Source organism: Argentina anserina, chromosome 7, assembly GCF_933775445.1.
Source record: "Argentina anserina chromosome 7, drPotAnse1.1, whole genome shotgun sequence".
NCBI classification, from domain to species: Eukaryota; Viridiplantae; Streptophyta; class Magnoliopsida; order Rosales; family Rosaceae; genus Argentina; species Argentina anserina.
The window spans coordinates 4,673,927-4,691,289 of NC_065878.1; the positions used below are offsets into that span (position 1 = coordinate 4,673,927).

A 17,363-nucleotide genomic window follows, 5' to 3' on the forward strand; every position below is an offset into this window, starting at 1 on the left:
CTAGAGTGCAATCAACTTTTTTCCCCCTAAGGATGTAAATAAATCGATATTCTTTAGCGGCGGATGGTTATAACAGGTGACCATTATTTTTTCCCCGCTTGCTAGAAGACTTGAACTTATGTCTCTCAGAAGTATCTTCCTTAAGCTGGCAATAGTCATGGCTTTCATCCATAGAATGCCTTGATTAGGCTTATCATTGTTCTTTATGACATAAGACCTCTTTGCTGAACTCTGAATTAATCTGACATAATGATATGGAGAAATGTAATTTATTTCTCCTTTAATTACTGTCCCTTATGAAGGTGTGAAGAATGCATCGATCAGGTGTAATGTGTTTGACATCTCCATGAATTATTTCAGAGAATCCCTCTAAATCTTCATTTGAATTTATCCATAGGTTGTGAACAAAATCGTTTTCTACAAGCTAAAGTTTGTGCTTTTAGGGATGTTCTGCTTGAACATCAATTAAGTATCTCCCATAATATGGGTCAGGAACTAGTGATAATGTTTCTGGAAGAGCACTTCTCTTTCTAGAATCTACTAAAATATTATGAAAGTTATACCATTCATCCTCTTTTAAGGCCAAGATAGGAAGCTTGGCACTCTCAAGGTGTTGAAGATGCATTACATTTAGAGCTTGACATTCTTCAGTAGCAACATGCTTATCTTTTGTATGAGATCCATACAACTCTTATGTTAACACTTTAAGAGCTTGAAGCATATGACACTCATTATCAACACGAAAGTCGTACAAAATATTATCAATAATAATTTTATGTTTGAAGGATAATACCCTTTCGGTTCTGAAAACTAGTTTATCGAAGACCTTCAAATGCTGGTGGAAAATCTTCTTTGTTTCTGTAACTTCAAGAAGCCGGCCTGCTTACCCTAAAATGGACTCTTCTACCTTTTGGCAAGACATTAGCCATAAAACGGACTTGTTGTGCCTTTACTGTCTGCCATTTAAGACAAGTTAGTCAATCATTTACCCTGGGATTGATTAGTTATGACTACATCACTGGGATGCAACAAGAATTCACTTAAGAACTTCTTTTCATCTTCGGAAGTCACCAACTGAGCTTCTTCCTTCATTGTGGATTTATCATCCGAATGCTTATCTTAATTTCTCATTTGTCTTGACTTATGTTTTCTAGCTAGTTTACTAGATTCAACAGCATTGTAAGAAACTATACATTGATAACCAGGTCCATCATGTAGCGTTCCGACTGTCTTATCTCCGCTTTTGTATCTCTCCCATAAAGTCTTCTCAACAGGTTCAGATTCTTCTTCGGGGTCTGGTCTTCTACTTTTGGGATTGCGACCTTCCTTGAACATCACCATTTCTCTAATAAGCACGTTTGACAAGTAGTTTTTGTAACCTGCAACCATTTCAACGTTATATTCATATTGAGATAAAAACGTTTGTCATCTAAGGACTCTCCCTCTCTCAGCTGCATCAGTTAGTTTATAATTCTTAAAAATTTTGACTCTTTTATTATCAGTTCTAACCATAAATTTATTTCCTAAGAATACCTCAGCACCCTTAATAGATTTGATTAGAGCAAGGACTTCCTTGTCTCTGGTGGAATAGTTTAATTCAACTAGATTAAAATTTTCCTGACATGAATTTACAAATATTTTCATGACTTATATCTGGGGCAATAGGTAAGACAAATCCTACCTAATAGTAATCATTTGCATCAGTTTGCAATGATTCTATCACCCTCTTATGGTAATTGTAAAGGTGCAAGATTCTTCATTAGCTCTTTAATCATTTTGATAGTATTGCTATCATCTGCCGTGAAAGACCACTTCTTTTTAGAGCTTGTTTTAAGAGAGAGAAGTGCAGTGAGACCACTGACTTGAGGAATAAAATCTCTCGCAAAACTAACAACTTCTAAGATCTCTATGAAGACTTAGCATCACGGATGTTATTTGGAAACTGATTAATCTTCTTAACAATATGATCTTGGAGATGAATCTCTCCATCTTTAACATATATGCCAATGAAATCTATTTCACTTTTGATAAGATGAATTTTCTTTTGTCCAAAGACGATCCCTTTTTGGACAATAAGCTTGCAAATCTGCTCGAGGTGCTTTAAATGTTCATTATAGTTTTAGAGAAAACCAAAATGTCATATATATAAACTATGCATAAATCTGCATAAAGCTTGAATATATTATCCATCTTTCTTTGAAAAATGGAAGGGGTTTGCTTTAATCCAAATGGCATGACTAGCCATTCATAGTGTCCTTGAGGTGTTCCAAAAGCAGTTAAGGCTATGGAACCAGGATGCATTTTGACTTGCTCGAATCCTGACTTTGCATCAAACTTGGAGAAGATTTTTGCTCCCTTAAGTTTGTTGATGAGAACTCTCACCTGACCTATCTGATTACCATCCTTGATGGTCTTCTTGTTTACATCTCTATAATCTATCACCATTCGAACTTTTCTTCTTAATTGTTCAGCATGATTTCTCACAAGGAAAGCTAGAGCATAATGAGGACTATTAGATGACCTAATTAACTTCTTTACAAGAATTCCTGAATTTGGTTTTTCATTTCTTTTCTATCTTGCTCTCTGTAATGAGGAATTGCTTTCACATCGCAAATAACATTTGCATCATGCGTCTTTAGCTCACAATATACTGGATCTCTTTCCCAGTACAGTTGAGGATCTTCATGATTTTAGGTTTCAGTAAATTCTCAATCTTCGCAAGGGTATGAACCTTCTTTTGTTCAATCTTATTGGTATATACTTTGAGGATGTGTTCCATTATGTACTCTTCTTCTCCATCTATGTTTGAGATTTTTTATCATAATCATATTCAGATTTTGAATTTTTCGAGTCTTCTGAACTTGTTTCAGCTGTAATTATTTCTTAGTGCTATTTTAGCTGATCTTTTAATAGCATAACTGGCTGCATTTCCGGTTCATAACCTAACTTGTAATTACCACTCTTCGCTCGCGATCTCTAATATTGCTCGGTGAAACCTTCTCATGTAATTCTTACTATAACTGTAAGTCTGGATTCTCAGTAAAACTTGTTATATTTTCAAACCTGAGCATGTCTGGGGTTTGAGTTACTACTTATTAAAGGAGAAAATCATTTCCTATCAACAAATCAGTTTCTTGAGTTCACACTGCCAAAGTCGCTTAACGATAAAAGTTCATCCTCTCAATGAAATTTTAAGATTCTTAGCGAAGATATTCATTATTATCTCGTTGTTTCCCATTCCAAATCCTGTGACTAGTTTGTTAGTTTGTTCCAAATATTCTTCAGGAATAACATATTTCCTTATTAGATTATATCGTAATCCACTATATACAAATGAATGTAGATAATATTTCTTGTAATTGGGAAACTTCAGCCCTACAATTATGTAGTTTTTGTACCTACTCGTCTAGACATGTTTTAATGGTTTTGGTGAATCAGTTATTTCAATAAAATGATTGATTATCCTTTCTTCTTGTGTGGAAGACTATCCAACTTTTGTTGATATAGAATTACTTAATGAAGTTACTAAATTCATTTTTTCAATATCATTCCTAAGACTCTGTTTGAGGATTTGATCTTTCTCTTGCTGATATAACATCTCATATTCTTGATTAACAAAGATATGAGCATCCTTCTCAGCTTTGCGATGAAGCATTCCTTATGATATGTTTCTCTTGTTCTCTCACAATTCATAGGTACTATGTTGTCATCCTTACATTTACACTAGTCACATGTAAATGCTCCTGGTCTTGGGCAGAAAATACTGATAATATCAGTTTGCTCTTGCTTCTAATTTTGGAGTTGTAACAAAAATATAGGTCGGTGTCCTATATCTTCATTTTCTTCAGAACTTTCTGAAGTGCTATCTATTTCTCTATTTGATGGGTACTCAAGAGAATATATGAAGTCATTCTCTTTATCAGAATAATTGACTTCAAACCCTTTCAGGTTTGCGTATTCTATAGCTTCATCATATTCAGCTATTAATGCCTTAGAAGTTCTTTTACCTTTCTTGGGACATTCATTGGCATAATGGCCTTCAGCTTTGCAGAGCCGCATCTGCATGTCTTTGCATCTCTGGAAGAGTTACTCTGCTTTGGTTTTTTCTTCCTAAAAAATCTCTTTCTAGGATATGATTTATCTTTCTTCTCTTTCAGAAGATTTTGGTTTGGAACATTTCAACCTTAATCTATATTTCTTTGAAGTGAACTTTCGTCCACGTCCTTTGCTCGAGAAACTACTTGAAATCTTGCTTTAATGCTTCCTGTCTTTAGAAATATGGAAACCCCACTGAGTTGGAATATCCATAATTTTAGGACACATATTCTCAACTCCTTTCAGTTGTTTCTTAGCAGTTCTTAACTTTAGGTTATATGCACATTGCTTTCTCAAGAGATCCCTAATTCTTTCTGCTATTTCACCAACCGTGAACTGAGGAAACAGATTTTCCTCAACTGATTGGGGTATTGCATGTTTCCATGGTTCTAGAAGCTTTTTGTAATATGTTTTGATGAGATTATTATTCTCTATATCTCCAATTGTATAGTAGTAATTTTGAAATTCATTTTGTGTATTCCTCGAAATATCTCATATTACAAATACTCAGTTTCTGAATATTTGCTCTATCTCTTTCTTTTGCTTGCTCACTCTCACATGTTATATCTCCACAAAATTGAGCATAAATTGACATAGCAAAATCAAAAGGACTATTAGTTTGAACAAGTCTAGTAACCCAGTTTGGCCACATCGAGCTTTGCTTATAAGAATTATACCATATCTGGACAATTCCTATCAATGTTGACTCATAGTATGCATAAGCATCCTCATATGAATACTTAGATAGCACTCGAGCTTGAGTTAGTTTTAAGCTAATGACCCAGTTGTCTATAGCTTTTCTCTTGCCCCCAACTCTGTCTAGATCTAAGTACACACCTCTTTCAGAGAGAGATTGTCCCCATTTTGGCTCTGTAGAGATGAACTTTTGCGAGCTTCGTTCCCCAATCCTTCTTGTAGGAGCTTGTCCTTTTGGAAGTTTAGTCTTATTTTCTCGAATAATCCTAGCCTTGTTGGATAACTCGTAATATTTTGGATTACTGGTGCTGGTCCAGTATCTTATTGCTCCGCATCCATAAATGATTCTCCAACCTCGTTTTTTTGTGCTTCTTGATGAGGAAAAATATTTGTCTTTTTCTTCTTCTCATGTTGGATTTGGGGTATTCTCCTCATAATCTCTTCCAATCCTTCTATGATTCACAAGTTTTTGCTTGTGCATAAAACTCTTTTAATCTATTTGTTTAAAGCATTTTTAGAAGTCTTTTATAATCTTCTTCCTCGAATGATTCTTTGTGAAAGGTTATAGCTCTTGGTTCAAAGGTACTAGCCTCATCATATCTAGCAAATAAATGCCTATGATGGAACTGAAGGCTAATTTTTCCTCCCATATCTTCATAAACTGAAGTATTTGAACTTTGAACCTGTCTTTCTGGGGATGAGATTCTCCATTCCCTTGAAGAGGTTACTTCATGCCATTTTGTAACACCAGGGCTATTTAGAAATTTGGCATTAGGTGCTACATTCGAACTCATTAGATTGTAATAGATTCTATAATCTATAGCAAGTTCCATCATCTCATTCTCCATTGAAATACCATCTGTCTTCAATCTCAATCTCAAGCAATGCACTGCATCTCTCAAATAATTAGTAAAGTTTGGGAAGACATTAAAATATGCAACTTGGTTGCACAACGAAGCTTCTACTGTTTCTAATAGACTTTTTTTAAAGTATGTTATTCTGTCATCCTGTAAAACATACAGGACAGAACAATCTATTACATCTCTTGCTAAAAGCTTGATGCTAACTTGGACAGCGCCAATGTGCATATATGAATATCTTTTTTGGATAGCTTCACTCACTTTCTTAGGAGTGATCAATCTAATGTCTGCCTCTCCACCATTAGCTGTAACTGTTAGTTCAAGAATCTTGAACTTATGAGAATCTAAGATGAAAGATCCTCTCTTATATATCTCATTTAGTCTGAATCTAAGAGCAGATGCTTTCCTGACACTGGATTCAATCTCGTTATACTCAAATTCTTAAGCATTAATGAGTTGTACTGGTACAATACTCTTCTTATTACTCAGTATTCTACTCAACATCTTCATATCTCTTTTGGATTTGGAATTTTTTCCACTAGAGTAGTTTAGGTTCACTAAACTTAAGCTCATTTTCTCCTTTCGGTGAGTGTATCTTGATCTTACTAGCAATGATTTGTGCTAGCACTTCTTCATCAATTGTTTTTATTTGTTTCTTCTTTCATTTTTTTTTCTACAGATTTATGTAGATTTAGTATTCTGCTACTTAACTCTCGAAATTGTTCTTCGAGGTTATTTCTTATCTTTTGAAGATAGGCTATGTTGTAATTCTATTAATGAATTATTGCCTCAACGTTTTCACTAAGTTTTTTTGTAGAAAGGTGAAAGCATATGACTTTACCATATTCCTTTCTTATTTTTAGGTCTACTCTTTGATTCACCATATTCGGGAAACTAGAGTTTCTAACAACTTTTTGAGGATTTCATGTATATCTTTTAGTTCAGCTGCTTGTTGATGGGTGTTATTAGCGATATTCTCAGTTCGAGCTAACTTCTTTTCAATATCTAAGAGATATTTCTTCTCTTTGAGGTAATCTAACTTGACTTCAAGCTTAGTTATTCGAGAATTATTCTGCTCGAGTTGATCTATTTGAAGGTTAAACCTCTCGAATTGATATGAAACTTTGGCGTGGTCTGTACTTATTTCTCTAGATATGTGATCTAGGATTTCAATTAGACTTGGTCTTGATGGATCAAGTTCTACTACTCCAATCTCTTTCTGGAGATAAATATGTTCGTCGTATAGAGTATTTAAGACCTTGCAAACGTAATCGATGAAGTATTGGCTTTCTTGAATATGTCTTGAATGAAAGCACACCTGCCAGTTATCACTTTTTTTTTTCTGTACAAAATGACTGATAAATCTTTGGTTTGAATTCTTTCAATTGGCTTAAATGAGCCAACTTTGTGGCATAAGCATGTTCTTTACATGTTTTTTTTAGAAAAATAGGTTTTGATACCAACTAGGGCGGATCTAACCGATGCTCAAAATATCAAAGGGCTTTTGATCTTCTTCTGATCTTCTTCGAAAACTTCTTGAAGAGCGTCAATATTTTCTCAAGTTTCATAGATTCTACGTTGAACTATGTAATTTTCTGTATTTCTGAGAAGGTTCTTTTTATATTTTATAATTTCTTTATATTTTTCTTTTTCTTTTTGAAGTTCTTTAAAAGAGATTCTAGCGAAGGCTAATAGTAGTCTAGAGACTATTGAATTTGCTATAATAATAAAATAAATGTTTATCTTCGAGTGCAAATGATAGATTTTAGCTGTAAAATAAACAAACTTAAATATGGGTCCACCACGCTCCATCCGATTTATTTAACGGTGTTAACGAAATTAACTGTTTCGTGTACCAAAGTTGTGTAGGATTTAAGACTTGAAGCACCAAAGTGAAGTTTTATAACATGAGATACCAGAGTTTATAAGGTGCCTAACGTCACGTACTGTTGAGACAAGTCTCCCTACCATAATTTTCATATGACCTTATTTTTAAATTAATGTTTATTCCTTTTGTCTTTAGTATTGTTTAATAAATTTGTGAACAAACATACTCGATCTAATACCATAACAACATGAACAAGAATATGTGGGAAAATCTTGAATATATTATTGGATTTTCCCATCGTAGAGGCTTCTATATATACTCAAGTACATTGGGTAGACTAAGAAATACATTAACGACCCCATATTCAAATAGTTAATTAGAAAACTAAACCTATGATTAATAATATCATTTCATACCAACACTCATAGATTATGCTATTTTCTACTTACACCCACACTTACATGCACGTGTGGTTGAGGCGTTTGTTTAATGAAGGTGGTGCAGTTCTTCATGCATGTTAAGTACAAGAACTTGGAGCAAACTCACCCATGTTTTGATGCTAATTGCCAACCTTTTCAATTACTATCCACCCAAATTGGCAATTGCCTTCAATTTGACACCACCCGTCCACACCAATGATAAGTACGCTGCCAATACTTCAACCTCAAACATTAGACTTAGACACTAATTTTTTTTAATCTTGTAGATGTACGTCCCATCAATTAATGTAGAAATGAAGGTTGCGTTACTTGCATGAAGTACCTGCCGGGAGATCTCGGCTATGTCAATATTGAGCAGCCATGAAAGTCCAATGTAAGTAACTTGGTGATCATCATTCCTTTAATTAAAGTCTTAATGAAAATAAAATTTAGATAAAGTTATCAATTTCTTGTTGTGCATGATAATGTTATCATTTCAAACTAAAAAAAAAAGAGAATAAGAATAATAATGAAGAAGAAAAATGGTAGTCAAAAGATGCCGAAAAAGAGAAAGACATCATTTTCTTTTAACCAGTAGTGTGTGGGATCAGTTTTGACATGTGAACAATTCATGTGAAGAAGATCACGGTAAAAATATATTAATCCAGTAAAAAAGTAAACTCTAGAAGCAAACAAGAACTCTGTCAGTCTCAGTCAAACACCCAATCCCAGATCTGGTCTCCGCGTGTGATGCGAAAAATAGAAGAAGTAGAGAATTTAATTAATCCCAGTAAAAAATAAAAAATAAAAATAAAAGAGGAGAGAGAGAGAGAAAGAGTTTGATGAAGGAGAGGAGAAGGGAGAAGAGAGTGAGAGAGTCCAGAGTCACCTCCTTTATCTTAGCCTAACATTCCTCTTCTCTCTTTTGCCATTTCCTCCCCCACCCTAAAGATCCCCAATCTCTCTCTCTCTCTCTCTCTCTCTCTCTCTCTCTCTCTCTCTCTCTTCTTCTTCTTCTTAATTCTTCATCAAATTATTTCCTCTGAGAAAAGCTTTACTCTGTGTGTTTGTCTGTCTGTGGATCGATCTCAGCTGCTGCAGCTCTCAGATGTGTTGCTCTCTCCACGTTCGCATCGTAACCCTTCTCTTCCTCAAGTTCAGGTCAGAACTCTGAACAGATCCCTTCTCTAGTTTTCTAGGGTTTCTGTTTTCCTCTCTCGATCTGCAATTTCCGAGCTCAATTTCCTCTGTGTTTGGTCTTGTTTTGTTGGGTCTGGAATTTAATTATTTAATGAGCTCTCCTTGGTTGTTTTGGCGTTTTCAGGGGTTCCATTAGTACGATTCTCTCAGCTCTCAGATCAATTTCTTAACCGCGCGATTATTCTCTCCATTCCATTAATTGCCACCCAAAGGAACGATTCAGGTATACATTTATTTCCCCTTTTTTTTCTCATTGTTTTTTTTTAATTTTGTTTTTAGAAGCAAATTGTTATATGCTGTACAGATTGGGCTCCCTGGTTAGATTTGAGTTGGTTGTAATTACTTGAGCTGAGATTCAATCTTTGTTTTTATTTAAGTTGTATTAAATTTCAGGTGAATTCTTTGTGTGGTTTTTAGTGATTTTGGTTGTGGTTGGGGGTTAAAAGGATTTTACATTGGAAATTTTTTATTACCCAGTTGAATTTCCTTTTTGTGGGTTTTGAAGATCTGTACTCTACTTGCATTTTTATTAACATGTCATTATTGTGTCCAGAGTGTTTGCTTAAGCGTAATTGGAAGTTAGTTTTTTTGCTAGCTTCACCTCTTAGTCCATATTCAATGCTCCGTTTTTTTTTTCTTTCTGTTTATGGATTCTACCATTGTCGTCAGCTCTTGGAGTCTTGGGTTGTTCTTTTTTGTATCTGTGACACAGGCAGCTATTTTTTTTTCTTTTTAAATACGGCAGTTGCAAATTGTTTGTTGTTTTTAAGTAAAGATGCAGAGGATAGTCAGTGCTTGTATAAACAAGTGGATTGGAAAAGGCGATACAGTTTTGCTGATTTGTCTGTTTGTTTTTTCTCCCATTTGGGTCCAGGTTTTCGAGCTACTCTTTTCATGGTCTTTGGCTGTTTTGATAGAAATTAGGAGATGAGTCGAACAACAACTGACAGTGAAGATGGAATGCTCTCTAAGGATCAGATTGAGTCTCCGTGGATGGATGAGAGTAACGGAGGAATTGGACATGGCGGACTTGTTCTAAAGAAAGGGCCATGGACATCAAATGAAGATGCAATTTTGGTGGAGTATGTTAAGAAGCATGGGGAAGGAAACTGGAACGCTGTTCAGAAGCACTCAGGACTGTCCCGCTGTGGCAAAAGTTGCCGGCTGCGATGGGCAAATCACCTAAGGCCGAATCTCAAGAAAGGGGCATTTACTCCAGAAGAAGAACGTTTGATTGTTGAACTCCATTCAAAGATGGGAAATAAATGGGCGCGAATGGCGGCACATGTAAGTAATGTTTCTCTGTCAAGCTGTGTTTCTGTTTCATATACTTCATATTGTAACATCCCTGTGTGTTAGTGTTAAAAAGCAAGAAAATAATATAATAGAATAGAAAATGTAATAGTAGTTATGATGACAGAATGATGACTTGATGAGAATCTTGATTAACAGTCTCTTTTGCTCTTCTTAGTTACCTGGCCGTACGGATAATGAGATAAAGAACTACTGGAATACCAGAATAAAGCGACGTCAGCGAGCTGGCTTGCCACTTTATCCTCCTGAGGTCTGTCAAGCATTGCAGGAGAGTCAGCAAGGCCACTCCACTGCATTTAATGGCACAGACAGAGCACATCATGATTCTCTACAAAGTAACAGTTATGAGATACCTGATGTTGTGTTCGACAGTTTGAAAGGGAACGGTTGTGTCTTACCCTATGTTGCTGAGCTTCCTGATATCTCTGCAAGTAGCATGCTGCTGAAAGGCCTTGGTTCTACTCCATATTGTGGTTTCATACCACCAACAATGCATCGCCAAAAGCGTCCTCGAGAATCAACGGCTCTATTCCCCACTTCTGGTAGTGGTTTTAAAGATGGTTTTGCTCAATTCGACCACTTTGACAATGATGCTTGTAATAAAGATCCTCGATCGTTTGGGTTGTCCTTTCCACTTGATCCCGATCCTACCACCAGGGGTCAACTTTCTTTCGGTGTAATTCAGGGCAGCCATTCCCTTCCAACTGGCAATACTCTTGCTTCCAGAACCACTTGTGGGGCTGTGAAGCTTGAGCTCCCTTCACTCCAACATCCAGAAGCTGATTTAGGTAGCTGGAGCACTTCTCCTCCTCCACCCTTACTGGATCCTTTTGATAATTTTATACAGTCTCCTCCACCTCCTTGTGCATTCGAGTCAGATTGTGCCTCACCGCGTAACAGTGGACTGCTAGATGCTGTACTCTATGAGGCAAAGACTCTCAGTAGTGCAAAGAACCATTCAACAGACAAGAGTTCAAATTCATCTAGCATTACTCCTGGGGAACTGGCTGAGAGTTCCACTTTGAATGTTTGCGAGACAGAATGGGAAGAATATCGCGACCCGATTTCTCCATTGGGTCACTCTGCTACGTCACTGTTCAGTGAGTGCACTCCTATCAGTGCCAGTGGAAGTTCATTGGAGGAAGCGCTACCTGCTGAGACCCTTACTGGTGAGTATCTATTTTGGAGACCTGCAGTTGAATGAGGTTGATGATCGCATTGTAAAAAGTTCATAAGAATTATTTTCTTCACTTGGTTATAATTTTCTGTTAGAAGTTGAAACCACCATGCATCACCTGTTATTCCCCGTCATTTAAATGGATCTCAAATATTAATACCCGATTATGAACACCTTTTTGTTCCTCTTTTGGTTGATATAATAGTATTATGTCCTAGGAAAAACTACTTCAGTTGTTTCTGTGAATATCATTTGTCGAATTCCTATTTCTAATGTGCAGGATAAACCTTGTTGTGCACAATTTGCAGGATAAATGATCCCTGACCTTTTGTTACGGTTTATGTTGTTTTGGATTGTTCTTCCAGGATTGAATGTTAAACCTGAACCTGCTGACCATGCTTGGACACCTGAGCAACAAAAAGAAACTTCACCTCCAGTGGATTATACTGGTCCTGATGCATTACTTGGTTCAGATTGGCTCGAGCCGAGTACTGGGTTTAAAGACCAATCAATCATGAATGATGCTATTGCATCACTTCTGGGTGAGGATTTGGCCACTGACTACAAGCACATGGCTTCTGGAACTTCTACATCGAATCAAGGGTGGGGTTTGGGTTCTTGCCCTTGGAACAACATGCCTGCTGTCTGTCAAATGATGGATCTTCCTTGAGAAACCGCCCTGTTCATTGAATGAAGTTGAAACTTTTGTCCTGTAATTCATGTTGTTGATTTTGTGAACGTTGGGAAGTAAGTCTTGGCTATGTCCTGGTCTGAGAGAGGCCAGATGCGATTGAGACTTGTGGCCCTGTTTTGCATGATTTGATCACTGTTGTTTTTTGTTTGTGGTTCACTTGGTTTCTTCTAAAAACTCCAATGCATGTATGTCTGAACAAAACCATATGATCGGGGTATACGATTGCTTTCTGGCTTTTCTTATTATTGTAGAATAATTATGGGAAAAAACTTGCGTACATACTAGTATGTACGCGTGCGTCCAAACTCTCGTTTATTTGCACACTTTGGGAATATAAATATATGATTTTAACCGTTCAAAAGTTTAGTTTATTACTAAAGATCATTTATGTAAAAGATCAACATAAACAAAAATCATCTTCATAGTCGATTGCATCAAACAAATTAACGGTTATGGTGAAAGTTAGTAGTCTCATGATCAACCGTCAATTTGTTTGATGCAATCGACTATGAAGACGATTTTTGTTTATGTTGATCTTTTACATAAATGATCTTTAGTAATAAACTAAACTTTTGAACGGTTAAAATCATGTATTTATATTCCCAAAGTGTCCAAATAAACGAGAGTTTGGACGCACGTGTACATACTAGTTTGTACGCAAGTTTTTCTCATAATTATGCATGTAGAACATGAAACGTTCTGATACGATGGAATTAGGGGTGGACTCGGTTCCATCGGTTCGGTTTAAGAGCACTAACCGAAAACCGAAATTGAGGTCTCGGTTTTGTATTTCTTACAACCGAAACCGGAAAAAATATCTATTAACCACGGTTTCGGTTAACCTACAATCCGGTTTGGTTCGGTTCGGTTTCAGTTATATAACCTACCATTTGTAATAACTTTTCACTTTTACTTAAAATAAAAGTTAAAATCAAAGTAAAGTAGTAAGCTACAAGTTCAGTACTTCAAATTAGTAAATAAGTAAACTAGATTGCGATAAGTTAGAAACAACAAATAAAATCAACAAAGTTACGATAGAGTATTAACCAAAACGTAATATTTCATGAGTGAAACACTGTGAGCAATTAAGTTAGACATGTTGATGTTGTAATGATATAAAATCATGTATATCGTAGGTAACTCTTAATCAATAAAAACATAATGTACACATATTACTATATTACATATTAATAATTAAATATATATATATATATATCGATTCGGTTCTGTTCGGTTTGATCGGTTTTTTACACGGACGAAACCGCAAACCGAAACCGAACTATTCAGTTTGATATTAAAACCGGAACTGATAGATCGGTTTTGTTCAGTTTCGGTTTCTCGGTGTCGGTTCGGTACGGTTTTATTCGGTTTTCGGTTTTTCGGTGTGTAAAAGTCCACCTCTAGATGGAATCATTGTTTTGGTGGTATTAATCTGTTTGCATTGAGATTGGCGTATTGTCCATTGCCTCTGCCTTCCATCTTCTTTTTATCCATTTTTGATTCGTCTCGATTTTATAGAATTTGATGCCCAATTGATGATTATGGACTTCAGGACTTGGCTACAGCAGCAGCAACATTCCACAAATCTGAGAATTTTGGTTTTTGAACCTGAACTTCTGTGCCGAATACAACAAATTCATTTGCGTTCATGGCATTCTCATTCTCTGCTCTCACTATCTCTCCTAAGTCTCAACTCCTCAGTCAATTGATCAGTGCATACTAATTCACGATCGAAACCTAACCTAGTGGTATTCTTGAAGACACCAATTCATTACAATCTCTTTAACCCAATCATAATTTGAAGTTGGCCTTTTATTCAAAAAGATGATAAGTTTCAAGGGAAATAAGATGACAACAACAGCTTATGTGAAATGTTTCCCTAGATGAGGTTCCTTAGTTTTCTCGACAAGAAATGCTTCCTAAATCTTTAATTAACATGTATCGGTATACAGAGAGGATCAGACATGGTAAGCTCCTTTCCAGTTTATCATAGCAAATTAATGGCGGCAGAAGAAAGAATATTTCACTATTTATCAGTCAAAACTTCTCTGTGTGACAATCTAAAAATTACACTAAATTATTATGTCCTCAGACAAAAGAACACAAGGAAGCTAACACACTCTAAAAGCATTTCAGATTAGGAGACACAGATACTTCAGTTCCTTGGACATTCTGGCAGAAGGCAGTAACCTTCTTGCTAGGGTCAGACGATGTTATGTCGATTTGATCCAGTACAATCTCCTTGCATCCAATCTGACTGTCACAGTTCAAAGTAATAGCCGTATCCCCATCAATAAATCCCCGGAAGTTATGGAACTTCACATCGCTCACTTGCACTGCATTTCTTTGAGCAAGCACAGTTCCAAATCCAGTAAGAAAAGCATCAGAATACTTCTGGTCTATAATGATAGGATTCTTGGCTGCTTGAATGATTATATTCTCAAAAATGATGTGCCTAGCATACCCTGATCCGCCCTAGTTTATACACACACACACACACATACACCACAATAAAAACATTAACTACATTGAATTAATATTATTAACTAGATAATTCGACAAGATGATGTAATGGAAATATATCACAATATATTATCTTTCAACTCTTACTTGCCATGTCTTGATCCTTGCTCCATTTGTTGTACCCCTGAAGGTGCAATTTCTCACTTGCACATCTTCCACTGTGCTATAAGAACCATGCGCTCCAAGACTTCCAACACTACATATTCACAAATATTGAATTTGAGATAGAGATTCAGTGAGCAAGAGAGAATGTTGTTGAAGGTTTAGGGTTCATATATTGTTCATGGTCGGAAATATGGAAACTCTGAGAACTTACCTTATACCATGACCCGGACCACACAAAAGATTAGTAATGTTGATATGAGATGAACCAGAATTGATTGCAATACAGTCGTCACCTGTAAAAAGAAATTACCATTACACATTTAATCAAATATTTACCACAAGGAAAAAGAGTTAATGTAGCGATAGGGATTGAGCTTAAAATGTAAACCCAATTACCAGTGCCTATAAAAGACTGTTTGATGATAATATTGGTTGATGTAGAGATGTCTATTCCGTCAGTATTTGGACTATCTTCTGGAGCCTTAATAAGGATATCGGAGATTTCGACATCATTGCAGCTGCTGATGCTTATATGGTTTCTGGCACTATCAATATGTGTGATATTACTCAACCGCAGACCATCACACTTGTTAATATGGAGAGCCTACAGTAATATCATGAATGAATAGTTCAATATTTGGTGGAGAATAGCATATATATAACACAACAAAATGGATATTTATTATCAAGAAGTGAAGATGGCACTGTTACGTTAAATGTTAATCTCACTCACAGTTGGTCGTGGGCAATCTGTATCGTCGCAAACTTTCCACCAAACCTGACCTTGACCATCAATTTGACCTCCTCCATTGATTATCAGATCTTGAACATTAGTGAACTGAACCCATTTCTCCTTGTTGCTCCAAGCATTCATATTATTTGGCGCAACAAGGTTCCCATTGAGCTGTTTTACAAATATTTAAAATGATCAGTATAGTATATAAATTAAAACATCTGAACAAGCATTGATCGTTTCTTCTTTTTGATATTACAAGAGCAAGTCACCAAATCAGCAACTGTTTATCATCAAGTGGAATTTGAAGTTTTCCTTATCAAGATATGAAACTCATACAACTAGAGGGCAGATACCAACTTCTCGTGGACAAAAATGACCAAGTATTTTTTTTTGCTAGATGTAATGATGTATATATACCTGGAATTTTACTCTTGCAGCCTTGCAAGGCCCTTGAAACACCAGAGAACTGACCAGGAAAATGTTGCCCTTTGGTATGATAAGGGTAGGGGTCTCTTGAGTAGATCCACAAACATCTCTCCATGCTTTTAGAAAGGCCTTTCAGCAAAAATCAAAAGACAAAACATTAGGAGAACGAAGAAGTGAAAACAAAAACAAAAAATAATCTAGCAAAGCTGTGTGTTTATATGTCATGCATACTTGTTTATCATCAGCTTGGCCGTTCCCAACAGCACCATAATTCATCACATTGAATGTGCTTGTTGCAAGTGATCCCCATTCTTTTGGAAATGCCTATCAATGAGCAAAGATTTTGCAGACAATCAAGATGCAGTAATTAGAACTAAACCAAAACTAGTTTAATCAAAACAAGAAAACCTTGCTGGTGAATTGGTTTTGTAAAGTATGTACTTGTAAATCATCATCAGATTGGCGATTCGGACGAGCATCATAGTACTTGTCGAATCTAGCTGCAACAGCATCACCATAATACTTTTCCGATGGATTTGATGTTTCACTGGCAACTTGATCACCATAATAACCTATGAAATCATCATTTCTGAAAGTGCTAGTGGGAAAATCAGTAAGTCGTCTAGCACATGAACTTGGTGAAGGTGAAGCGACCAGAATGATCATGAGCAGAAAGATCATTGCAAGTACTTGACCCTCCATTATAGCTAGCTAGATAACTCTAACAATGAAAGAAATAAAGAATGGAAGAATAAACGAAACAGAATGCTAGGGTTGCAAAACTGTTTGAGAAGAACAAGAGTTGAGTGCATGGAATATATATCGTGCATTTACCAATGTCATTGCAGGAATTAATGGAGAAGATTGAGCTCCAATAACATTCTGGTTTGATTTGGAGAAAAATAGTAGCAACGATTTCGTTAGCTGATTTTGGTGCAGTTGCCTAAATGAGTCGAAATCAAAGTAATTTGCCATAAGTTTGATCCAGTGATATTAGTATTGATTCTGTAAAATGTACATCATAATCACCGGAAGTTTCAATCTCATTATCAATCAGCCATATGTAGTTTGTAACTGCACAATAATATTTGGGTTACTTCTTACCCAAATAATCAATTTGTCGGTAAACTATGATCCACGAACGAGGATATGAGTCCCATCCTAAGTTGATTTTTAGCAAAAGAGCTACGTATTACCTAAAGCAATTGTCAACCTAAAAAATATAGAAACTCATTCAAATTCATTCCACATATTGCGATGTTTACTATATATATATATATAGTCTCTATC

At 35.9% G+C, this 17,363-nt stretch overlaps 2 protein-coding genes across 3 annotated transcripts; one reads left to right on the forward strand and one right to left on the reverse strand.

The window, feature by feature from the left end:
* Positions 1-8,853: 8,853 nt before the first annotated feature.
* LOC126803236 (transcription factor MYB33) lies at positions 8,854-12,437 on the forward strand. Of its 2 annotated transcripts, none has more exons than XM_050531022.1 (5): positions 8,854-9,059; positions 9,223-9,321; positions 10,016-10,385; positions 10,570-11,581; positions 11,955-12,437. In XM_050531022.1, the coding sequence occupies exons 3-5, from the start codon at positions 10,026-10,028 to the stop codon at positions 12,257-12,259; spliced, it is 1,677 nt and encodes a 558-aa protein (XP_050386979.1). In that variant the 5' UTR covers positions 8,854-9,059; positions 9,223-9,321; positions 10,016-10,025; the 3' UTR covers positions 12,260-12,437. The 2 variants fall into 2 exon arrangements, with proteins under 2 accessions (XP_050386979.1, XP_050386978.1); XM_050531021.1 differs by having other exon boundaries at positions 8,863-9,059; positions 9,973-10,385.
* A 1,967-nt stretch (positions 12,438-14,404) lies between these two features.
* On the reverse strand, positions 14,405-16,775 carry LOC126803445 (probable polygalacturonase At3g15720). Its single transcript, XM_050531254.1, has 8 exons — positions 16,515-16,775; positions 16,305-16,397; positions 16,065-16,202; positions 15,645-15,815; positions 15,308-15,515; positions 15,123-15,204; positions 14,894-15,002; positions 14,405-14,758 (listed from the first exon to the last, which is right to left on the reverse strand). Exons 1-8 carry the CDS (start codon positions 16,773-16,775, stop codon positions 14,405-14,407), a joined length of 1,416 nt encoding a protein of 471 aa, XP_050387211.1.
* Positions 16,776-17,363: the final 588 nt, after the last annotated feature.